The sequence below is a fragment of the Typopeltis vanoorti genome, chromosome 8 (genome assembly GCF_054136105.1).
Source record: "Typopeltis vanoorti isolate ZY-2024b chromosome 8, IOZ_Tvanoo_1.0, whole genome shotgun sequence".
Classification (NCBI taxonomy): domain Eukaryota; kingdom Metazoa; phylum Arthropoda; class Arachnida; order Uropygi; family Thelyphonidae; genus Typopeltis; species Typopeltis vanoorti.
In genome coordinates this window covers 2934374-2946987 of record NC_143556.1, presented here as the reverse complement: position 1 = coordinate 2946987, position 12614 = coordinate 2934374, and the positions used below count along the sequence as shown (strand labels likewise).

The window sequence follows — 12614 nt, the reverse complement described above, 5'->3', positions numbered from 1 at the left end:
TTGTGAAGATAAACCTCACTTGGATTGGGCAGTATTCCAACAATTTAGACAAGGTCTTAGGCAAGAATTGCGAGAAACAGCCTATAAGAAGAAAATTTCCACCTTAGAAGAGTGTGTCAAAACTGTCAAGGAAAGAGAACAAATATTAGGAGACCTTTATCCCTCAACCAATGTAAATCTTGTGAATAAGACTGACACTTCCTTCAACCAATCAGAAATAGAGAAGAGAAGTAAAGTTGAAAAAGGAAAAGCAAAGAATATTGGAGAAAATTCAAGTAGTGTAAACTGCATGACTGAAGGTAAAGAACAAGTGGACAAGAAACTGATGACAGAAGTAAAAACTTTAATTCACCAGGAGGTGAATAAATTGAATCAGCCAATATTAAGTAGTCTTGATGAAGTTATAAAGCAATTGTCAACTATTACCTTGAAATCTCAAGAAAATCAAAACCCCACTACAAATAAAATTAATGAGATGATCAAACATGAAGTTGAAAAACAAAGTCAACCTATTTTAAGTAGTCTAGATAAGGTAATCCGAGGATTAAATGATGCTAGACAACAAATGTCTGCTATTCCTCAATCCAAGACAGATATAAAACAAAGAAATCCTGTTAAATGTTATAATTGCAACAAACTTGGACATTATGCTAGGAACTGTTTCCATAACAAGGAAAACTACTATAACAACAGATGGAACTCAAAATTTGGATATGTGACCCACAGGAGAAATAACAGAATTCAGAAATATCAAGCATCTAATGAGAGAATGCTGAGAATTAGAGGTGATATCCTGGGCTCTAAATGCGACATCTTATTGGATACAGGATGCAATGCCTCTACAATCAGAATGGATTATTTCCTAACCTTGAAGAACAAACTGTGGAAGAGCACTGCCAAGCTGAGACAACCTGTAAGAATTACTTCTCTCTCAGACTCAAACTCTGTGGCATATGAAAAGCTTCGAGCAAGAATATACCTACCAGAATTTGGATTGTACGTGTGGCAAGACCTACTTGTTGTCCCCACTACTTCCAATCTAAGTTCTCACATTATCTTAGGAACAAACTTCTTAACAAGATATCAGTTTTCTTGTGACTTTTCTAAGAAGGAAATATCCCTGATGAACAAGAGGAGATATACCAGAAGAAATGAAATTCATGATTGTGATAAGACTAAGTATCAAACAAAACAGTTTAGATTGCCACCTGAATCAGGACCATCTACTAAAGAAAAGTCGGCTGTGAATCAAACATCTAAAAGAGATAGTGATGATAACTCTCATGTGCACATTCAGTCTGACACACCACTTGTCATGGATGAACAACAAGTGGTAGTGACAAAGCCTAAAGCAGAAATTACCACTAATAGTGAGATAACAGTTGAAGTCAATTTTGGTAAAATAATCAATCTATATAATGGAACAAATCACCAAGTAGTGAAACAGCTAAAACTTAATTCTGGTAATAGAAAACGTGAATTTAATTCAGAAGAGACAATCCCTTACTACAGACATAGAAGACGCGCAGAAATTGATAATGATAGTGATAAGAGATTTAATGAGAATGTAAAGGAGAATAAATGCACTAGACATAATAAGGAACCAAGTTTCAGTCAAACTAGGTATTACTTGAGGAGTCGGAAAGGAAATGTGTAATCCAGTCCTTCCGTGAAGGAGCCTAGTATAAAAAAAAAAAAAAATTTTCTTATAACAAAATTTTTTTTTTTTAAAAGGAAGGGTGAGCCTATGTTAAATTGTGAATGAAACTATGTTGTGTAATTTATTTTTTTTATTCACATTTAACATTGCATATTATGTATTAATCATAATTTGTATAAAGATTATTTATTGTTCCTTAATTAAGGATTACTATTTAAGTATTTATTCTAAACTTAACTTACTATTAATTTATTAGGCAATATGTGTAGAATTTATAATAACTGAAATATATATATATGATGTAACGAAAAGTATTATTATAAATAATTGTATACGTAATGAAAGAGCTGATTATGTAGCTCAAATATTCTGTTTATTCTTATTTGTGAAATTTTAATGTTATGTAATCAGTTATGTAAGAGTAGAGCGTTGTATTACATTAGCGAAATATTTACGTTCATGCGTTGTCATGGAGACGCATGAAATAAACAACACGAGTCGAATAGAGCGTGACCTTCGGACTGAAAGGGTTGGAAAAGAAAGAGGAGAAGATTATTAATTAGAGAGAAGAGAGGAAGTTTTTGCGGAGCGGAAAGGAAGGTAGGATACAAGCAAAAGAAGTAGAAGAAAAGTATAAGTTCTCTAGGGCAGAAATTCATGAGAATAGTGTTTAGAAGTGAGCCAAAACATAGTGAATCATATACTTAGCTGCAAGTGAAATCAACTGTGGTTATAGAGGAAAATTGATGTCGTAATCGGATAAATAAAGAACTGGACATTCAATGGGAAATTCTGATTAGTTCCAGTTAATCTTGGATTACGTCTTAATTCTGTGTTGCCCTGAGAAGAATTATAATGAATTTATCTAGTTGCAGAAAAGTAAACAAGGAAGGATATCAGTACCATATTGCTGTTGTTTAGAGTAGTGAAGCGCGATTAACAATAGTTCAGTTAAAGCGTTGGAGAATTTTATTTAATGTGTTCCGCTAGCTTAAATAAGTTAATTCATAAGTGTGCTCACAATAAATTGATGTATTGAAGATTGTATCTGGTAAGAGTAGTCATACATGTTTATTTATTCTAACATTAACAATAGCGTATCTCCGAAGTTCAAGGTCCGAAATAAGATTGCTTGGAATATTGTCTACCTTGATTAGTGCCTGCTGTGAATTTAAACATTAAGTACAACTGATAGATGTGTGCAGACTGATCAAATGAGAAGTTTTGTTGTATTAACTTGAGTTAAGAAAACTTGTAATATTGAAGCAGTGAATTGTATGTTAAAGTTTAGAACATTGAATTGGAATGAGTGACTTAGCAAGATGTATTAAGTTATTTGTATTGTTTCATTTAAAAGTAGAATTCTTGTATTTGTTATATATCATATATTAAATGTTTTATTTTGTTAATCTAATTATTGTGTTTGCCTGAATTCCTTTTTATTGCACCGTTCATAAATATTCGAATCTTGTGGGAACCCCAAGTGGAATAGTAAATAATTCAGCCTAAACTAATGAGAAGACTGCTAACTTAATTAAGAATTGATCCTACTATTTTATATAGACTAATCTAAAAATAGGGTGGCGCAGTATAATTATAAATTTCTCTATTTTTGGATCGGTGATCAATTTGCGATTAAGTGTTATATTGATAAGAGTGACTTGAACCAAGATGGCGGATTTAGAACATAGTATGAAAATAGAACGTCACGACATCAGCAACATGATGAAATTGCATTCTCAACTACAGAATGTAGTGTTTCACCCCAAATGTGGATATGGCATGCAATGTTTTCTTTCTCCAGCACCAAAGTTCAAATGCCTCCAACTTTTTGATGTCTTGTTTTGTTAGCATCCAGGCCTCACAACCATATAATGCAGTGCTCCATATGTATGTTTTCACTAGCCTTTTTTTGAGCTGGATGCTAAGTCCTTTACTGATGAAAATGTTTCTTCTACTGTAGAATGCCTTTTTGGCCATGATTATTCATGTTTCAATATCTGATTGGTTTCTTCCATCTTCCATGATAAGACTTCCAAGATATTTAAAGGAGGATACCTGCTGTATTGGGTTATTATTTCCAGGTTTATTTTCAATGGATTTGCTTTACTTGTAATTAATAGTTTTGTTTTCTTAAGTTTTTTTAATTTTTAAGCTGTACTGTGTGAAAATTTCCTCCATCTTTGTCAGGGTGGATTTCAGTTTATCTTTGTTATCAGCTATAACTGCTATGTTATCTGCAAACCATTGCCAGTTAATTTCAATTCCATTTAAGTTAATTCCTGTTTCTATTAGTTCTTTCAATTTATCAATTGCATCTTCAATGTAGAGATTAAACAGTATGGGTGAAAAGAGCAACCCTGTCTTAAACCTCTACGTATTCTTGCTATTGCAGTTTCTATTTAATTGCTGGCTGTTTCTATTACTTCTTGGTACTTCTAAAGCACCAAGAAGCCCTTCTATGAGCCTTCTATCTCTCCCATCTACCCTTATTGATTTTAGAAGGGGAAACATTTGGTTCCAGTCAATACTATCGAAGGCTTTCTCCAAGTCAAGAAAGACAAAGTATAAATCTTCTTTTGATAACTGTTCTTAGAGCTAGGATTGATTCTCTTGTTCCCTGAGTCCAAACTGGTCATTGCCAATATACTCTTCAGCCTTCTTTGTTAGTCTTTTTTTGTATAATTTTTAGTAGTATTTTCAAAGCAAGTGATATTAAGCTTATTGTTCGATGATTTTCACACTTGTTTGCATTATTTACTTTAGGAATGGGTATGATAGAGAGTTATGTAAAGTCTTTGGGAATGATGCCTATTTCATATATATCCTTTATGATCTTGAAAAGGTATGACTTAATTATGTTTCCTGAATATTTTATTAATTCTGAGGAGATGTTATCAATGCCTGGTGCCTTGTTAGCCAACAATTCATTTAGTGCCCAATCAAATTCATCTTTTAATATAGTTGGACCAATTTCTTCCACATCAAGTCTTGTTTCATCTTCTATAGCCTTGACATCTAGATAATAAAGTAACACGTAAAAACCACAGTGAAATCTTTAATTAGTAAAAAGATAGATATTTCGTACTAAAAATAATAGTACATCTTCAGTGTCTGTAACAGTAATAGAATACAGGCAAACGTTCGGTGGATCACCTATTAAAATATAATTGTTACTGCGTGCTAGGAAATAATAGAAATAACAAATTTAATCTATTAAGATAAATGGTTTTTTACATAAGATAAAAGTCTCCCAGATCTTTGAGAGAGACATACAGTCATTTCTATTTAAATTCGGTTGGTGTAAGATAGTTTCACAACTTTCTTTGAATAAGTGTTCATATTTGAATCTGCATCTATGGAGGAGAACTGCTTTATCCCACTGGACACTATGAGTAGAGTCAATACTGTGCTGCACCAGACCAGACTTCAGGTTTGTTATAATCAATATAATATTGATGTTCTTTTATTCTTTTTTCAAAAGAACGGCCAGTTTGTCCAAAATAAGAGACATCGCATTCACAAGGTATTTGGTAAATGCCAGCCAAAGATAGAGAAGACAATTAATCCTTTGTAAAAGGTAATAAAGAAGAAATTTTGTTGATAGGAATATATGTTGGAATCAGCTGGAATTAGTAAAAAGCAATACTTGATTACTTTTTACTAATTAAAGATTTCACTGTGGTTTTTACATGTTACTTTATTATTTAATCACTATGCCACAGGTTCCACTAAAAATCAGAATCATCATCCTTGGCATCTAGACCTTTTCCACTATATAGATCTTCTAAGTACTCCTTCCATCTTTCTGAAATTTCTTCTTTATCTATAAGCATGTTCCCCTGTTTATTTTTGATAATTGTGCTTCTTATCTTGTTTTGTTGGCTCATTCCTTTTATGTTATAAGCCTTACTGATTCTCCCAGCCTTTGTTAAATCTTTTATTTCTTTACATTTCTCTATATACCATTGTCCTTTTGCTTCTTTACACTTCTTTAAATTTAATAGGAATAAATGCTGCAAAATCATGTCCTAGTGCAATACATTATTTTCAATTTGTTCAAAATTTATATAACTTTTTTTCTTCTTCCCCTAGAAGATGGAATGTATTAAACATTTGGGGAAAAAATCTTTGACTATAAAAGATTGAAGTGACGATGGCCTGCCAGAGCCAATGCTGTTTGTGCATTTTAAAGCAGAAACAGCCAATGCTGTTTCTGCTTTAAAATGTAATTACAGATTAATTAAAGAAGATTTATCAATCTATTAGGTACCGAAAAAACTGTATGTCTATTAGAGTGTAATAATTTGATGAATATGAAACTGCATTACTAATACTATGGATTCAATACTGACGCAATTGAATGAAACAAGCAGATCCTCACAAAATTCTAAAATTAACTTGTTGGAAGGTACAAATCTATTCAAGTCTTTAAATGGGCTCATTTTAGAAGTAAGAAATAATTTCAAACGAATTATTGAAGAAAGGGAAAAACTATTAACAGATGTGCATCAATTGAAGGATGAAAAAAGAAAAATTATGAAAAGGAAATGTATGTATGGTGATGCAAATGAAAACGAAGTTGTGTTGCAGGAAAAAGAAAGATTGGTTGTTAATACAGTACATGTGATTTGTGATAATTTAGTTATAGAGTTAAATCATCAATATGAGGCATATTCAGAAGTACTGGATAATTTTCAGATATTTATTAGACCAAATTTAAATTTGTTCGAAATTGATATTAACTCAGATACTGTAAGTGAAATAGATAAATTTAAAGATGAAGTCATCCAGTTTCTGAATACATAAAAGAAGAAGAAAATATTTATAATGTAGTAGACATGTACAATCTAAATAATGGACTCAGATCAACATTTCCTAATATGGAAACAATACTGAAAATTTTTCTAACAATGTCCACTAGTAATGTCAGTGGAGAACGTTAATTTTCTGTTCTTAAACGGGTGAAAAATTATTTACGAAACTCAATGCATCAGGATAAAACGTCAAATTTATCACTATTATTTATTGAAAATGATTTGAATTATTACTAATTATATGAGTTAATATGAGTTGCCTGAGTGTTGCACTACCAAATGGGTCAGGTGTTGCACTACCATATGGATTATGTAGTGTTGCACTATTGAGGTATTTGCTTATGCTTGGAATCACCGAACATTATATAGTTTCTATATTCGGCATGAAACTCTTTGAGTTTCTTATTCGGCTAAGAAACAATATAGGATGTAATATCCCTTAACTTAAATAAATTTGAATTATTATTTTTAAGAGATCTCCAGGGAGTCAGAAACTCATCAAGGGAGACAATACTATTCATACCAGCTGTCATGCCTGTTATTGGATTCATTCACCATTAATTCATCATTATGATGATGTTATTGATACATTTGCAAAAGAGAAGGTTATAAAAAAAAAAAAACATTGTAGTATCATTACTTAGCATAATTTTTTTTAGTAAATGTAAGTATTTTTTTGTATATATTGATTGTTTTTGTTTTTTATTTGTCTTTATTCATTTGTAAACAGGGCCCCCAGAGCACTCTAGCACCTCAGACCCCCAAAAAATGTAAGTACGCCCCTGGTGGAAAGATGTATGTAGGTCAGACTGGGAGAAGTTTTGAAATTCACAACAAAGAACATATAGGCAATGCTGAAAACAAAAGGGAAAAAAAAAAAGCAGACTCACAGTGCACATGCTCAAAGAACATCATACGATAATTTGGCAAGCATCCTCCATGCCTTACTTAGAAGAGAATTAATTTGACAGGTTGTTCAAGTAGTCTTTCGGGATCATTTACTCAAAAGCACACTAAATAAAAACCAAGGAATGATCCTTCTTGACATATGGAAGTTATTAATTAATATGTGTAACATTCAAGACCTCTACTATAAGAGCAATCACATACAGAGTTTACACAATAATGTACAGACTGCATGTAACATACCTAATGATACTCATGATTAAACTATCATTCCAGTCTTTTCAATTTATAGATATTACCAGCTGTTGGAAAACATTTATTTTTTGATGGTATTTTACTTATGTTAAGTAACCTGATGCTGTTAGCCATATAGACAGTGATACATGTTGAGGAAATACATCTAGTATAAATAAAACTGTATACAAGTTAAAACCTGAATATTTAATATTCAAGCAAATCTCCTTGTAGTGAATTGTACACAAAAGATGTGTATTTTTTTTTTTTTTTTTTTTTATGTAATTCCCGCCCACAAGATGTTGGGTGGGAATTACTATTCATCATCATCAAATTCCTGCCATGTACCCTCAAGGGGTGTACAGGATATGATAGTACTACATGAAAAAACTACATCATTACTAACTTCCTATCTACAATTTTCCTCCAAATCAGTCTGTTACTTGTCAAGACTCCAACATTATCAGATCTTATATTTCTATCATCTAAGGCACTTTGTACCGTATCAATCCACCTATATCTTGGTCTTCCTCTGGGTCGTTTTGCTGCCAACCTGGCAGAGAACACTTGTTTTGGTAATCTTTCCTCGCCCATTCTGTTTAAGTGACCATACCAGACCATACCACCTGAGATTAGCTCTGCTAACGCATTCCTGGATGCTGACAATGTCAAGTTCTTTCCTAATATCCTCATTTTTAATATGATATTGCCATTGATGCCATCTGTTCACGCCTATAATCTTTCTCAGGAATCTCATATCTGCGGTCTCTAGTCTTTGGTCAAGTGTTTTACTTCTGACCCAGCTCTCAGATCCATAAGTTAAAACTGGTTTGAACACTGTCTTGTATACAGCTAATTTAGTGTTCCGACTAATTTCTCTCTTATTCCATATGAATTTATTCAATTGACTTCCCACCATACCAGCTTTGCTGATTCTGTTGTCTATTTCTATATTTAATTTACCATCTTCAGTAAAAATCGTGCCTAAGTAGCTGAAATGTTTTACTTGTTCCACAGGTTCTCCATTCACAACACAGTTGACATTTTCAATGATTCTGCCTATTTTCATTGTCTTTGTATTGCTGACCTTCATACCATATCTTTTACAACAGTTATTCAATTTAGTCAGAGAATCTTGCAGACTTGTAGCAGATTTATTTAGAAGTATAACATCATCCGCATAAAGCAAAGAGCTGACATTAACATCTCCAATTTTGATATCATGCCTAATACCACTTTCCTTCATAATGTGATCCATATAGATAATGAATAACAGAGGGGATAATGTACATCCTTGTCTCACACCAGATTTAACATTAAACCATCTTCCTGTACTTCCTTCAATTCTAACTGCTGACTTACAAGGTGTTTTAACCTTATTAAATAAAAATCTCAGGAAGACTAGATATAAGTGTAGAAGATATAAGTGTAGAAAGTATTTTACCTTGGTTATAATATTATGGGTAATATTAAGATTAGTGATCAGAGCTTATTCTACTTTTACCATGAGTTACCTTAGTCTTGCACTACATGCAGGGTCAGCTAGACTTGCATTACGTGCAGGCGCAAACTTGACTTATTTGTCTGTTTGCTTACTTGGGAAATGGAGTACAACCTGGTTTAAAATAGCTTGGTATCTTTAACATTTATTATACCCAAGGTATAATACTTTCTACACTTATATCTCCTCCTGAGATTTTGATTTAATAAGGTTAAAACACCTTATGGTAACTTGTTCTGGTAAAATACTTATAAGCTCTGTGTATTACTAAAATCTTGATATTTCTAGCCTGGCTCCCACTGATGAGACCTCAATAAAGGTCGAAACCAGTCTGGGTAGTGGCCCCTTGCCTTTAATACAAAGCATCATACATCTCCTCCAGGAGATATGCTTTGCATTATGGGTAAATATTAAGATTAGTGATCAGAGCCTATTCTACTTTTACCATGAGTTACCTTGGTCTTGCACTACCTGCAGGGTCAGCTAGATTTGCATTACGTGCAGGTGCAAACTTGACTTATTCGTCTGTTTGCTTACTTGGGAAATACAGTAAAACCAGGTTTAAAATAGCTTGGTATCTTTAACATCAAATGTGGAACAGTAAAAGATTATACTGAAAAATTCTGATCTCTAGCAAAATACAGTTTGGGAAATGCACTATAGGATGTTATGGTAGTACAAAAGAATTAAGTTTTCATTATTACTAAATGCCTATCAACAATTTTGCTTCCAAATAATCTGTGATATTGCAGCTCTCCCATACTGTTAACTCTTACATTCCAGTCTTTGCTAACAGAATCAAATGTATTTGATGCTATTTTAGTATTTTTAACTTCCATTCATGCATCAATTACACCAGTTTCACTAACCTTTCCTTTCCTTTGTTCACTGTGTTTATGACTATACTAGCTTAATTAGCTGCTTATGCATTCTTTAATGTTAAAAAGTGTCTTCCCAGCACCAACAATTAGACAATCAGTATACCTGCTCTAGACACTGTAAATGGAACTTTTTTCACCAAGCCACTTCAACTCCACAACGGTAATGGTATCCCACCATAAGATGAAATTTCACCACATCATTTGAATTCGCATTAATCTAGTAATTGTGAGCACTAATTTCACACACAAAAAAGTGGTGCAATATTAATGTTTAGAACTTAATCACAACTCCAAGTTGTGGAAAGGTAAGTCCCCCCCCCCCCTCGCATCCCAGGTTGGATACTATTACAAAGTAAACTGACAGTGTGCATTTACTAAAAATTAATGTAAAGCAGTAAATGAAAATGACTAACCTTCAATCTGAAACTAACAAGTCCCATATTAGGAGGATAAGCAATCTCAAATCTGGAGTCATTTTCTACGAAATGAAGGAACTCTTGAGCGAGGGCTATTTGCTATAAATACAGATATCAAAACAAATGTGAAAAAAAAATTGAAGTGAATATCAATTAAAATATTATTGGTATTTTTAACATCTATTAATCACTGCTTTGAACACTAGTATTCTAAATATCACTAACTATTTAGATATACAGCTTAAAGTTAAGAAGGTTAACGAAGCCCCCCCCCCAACAACAACAGGGAATCTGCTTCTATGTCACACACCTCCGGATAAGCACCGTGGAAAAGTTTGGCAAATCCCAAGTGGTTGCACAAGACATCTCCACGGCTTTTGACCAGGTCTGGCAAGGATCTATTAAGTAACCTTCAATCATTTGGTCTGTGCCATGATTTCTGTAACTGGGTTGACAGTTTTCTCACTGGATACATTCTGTGCATGATTGATGGTTCCCTATCTTCTAATTAATGCTGGAGTCCCACAAGGTTCTGTCCTCTAACCCACCCTGTTTCTTCTATACATCAATTATCTGCTTAGTTGACCACCCATCTAATACATAGTTTTGCTGATGACAGTACACTACATTCCTCCTTCTCACTTGACAAACCTTACACCAAACAATCCACCACAACCCACAAAGCAACTACCTCTACATGTCTAAATTCTGAGCTCCAAACCATTCTTCTATGGTACTTGGATAATCTTGTTGATTTCAACACCAGCAAAACATAGTTTTGCTGGTGCTGAAATCGACACCTTATTTGCATTATTTTCCACAAAAAGGAACTATATGATACCAGCCTTACCTTTAACAACACCCAGATCAGGATGAGATCTCTCTCTCCTTAGGATCAGCTTGACATCAAGACTCTTTTGGCATAAACATGTTACAACCACTGCCTTCTTGGCATTCAAAAAATTAGGATTCCTCTTTTGATCTAAGGCTTTACTTTACCCCTGCACAGTTATTAACACTGTACAAATCACCAATCCACCTTCCATCAATAGGAAACTCATAGGGACACCTCAGGGGAGGTGTCCCTATGAGCTCCCTAAAAATGCTCAATGCAATACAGAAGAGGGCAGTCAGAGTAATTAACAACACATCACTTGCTCTGGTAACTGGCACATAGGTCTTTTATCTACTGCATGCATCTTCTATAAATATTTCCATGGTAAATGCTCATCAGAACCATCATCAATAATTCCTACCCTCTGTACCAAATCCATCAAAACAGGTGCAGTTACAACCCAACGTACCTTTACAGTCACTCCATACCCGTAGAACAAATTTTTCTTCCTTCATCCCCACTGCTGTATTGTGGAACAGCCTTCCCTCCCATGTGTTCCTTGTTTCACAATTCTTTTCCCATATGCGGTATTAATGTACTATAGGTTGATCAATCAACCTCTCATGTATAGGCCACAGGAAAAAGAGCTTCTTTTTCCTGTGGAAAAAGTAACTAAGAGCACAAGCTGACTTATTCACCAAGAACTTTCGATATGCTGCCTTTTTGTTCACTGCCTCTTTAACTTCATGTGTCCACCATGGAGTTCTGATTTTTCTATTTTTGCAGACAACTCACCACATACCTCTCTCGCTGAATCAATCAATCTTTTCTTCAGGGTTTGCCACTGAATCTCCAAGGTTTGGTTCCTGTTCTCAAAACTCTTTCATTTTTTTTTTCAATAATGTTTGTGTATTTCAGTCTACAGTTCACATCTGAGAGCTGCTCAACTTTTATTCGCTTTAAAACTTTCTTACATGTTATTCTTAACAATATTACCAGTCCAATTTTATTCTGCTTAAGACCTAAATGGTGATCACTTCCAATTTCAAATCCTCTGTACACACTGGTGTGCTGCACCAGGGAGAAGACATCACTATCGACAATAACATAGTCAATGAGACTTTTCTTATTTTTTGCCTCTTCTCTCCATGTGAATTTGTGCACATTTTTATGTTGGAACATGGTGTTAGTAATAACTAGTCCATGTCCTGAGCATAAATCCAATATGTATCTGCCATTATTATTAGCTTTGCTCTTTCCTCTTAATTTTCCCAAATATTTTTGTATGTCCGACAATCATTTCCTACTCTGCTATTAGATCCCCAACAAGGACCAACTTTTCCTTTTTCATTGTGTCAGTTGCT

At 33.7% G+C, this 12614-nt stretch overlaps 1 protein-coding gene across 1 annotated transcript in view; it reads right to left on the bottom strand.

Annotated features, from left to right (window-relative positions):
• Positions 1 to 12614, bottom strand: part of Ddc (aromatic-L-amino-acid decarboxylase) — a 204993-nt gene that overhangs the window by 17889 nt on the left and 174490 nt on the right. The window contains exon 11 of the mRNA XM_090396490.1: positions 10413 to 10514. Coding sequence (XP_090252616.1) covers positions 10413 to 10514 — 102 coding nt within the window. The remainder of the gene's footprint in view (positions 1 to 10412; positions 10515 to 12614) is intronic.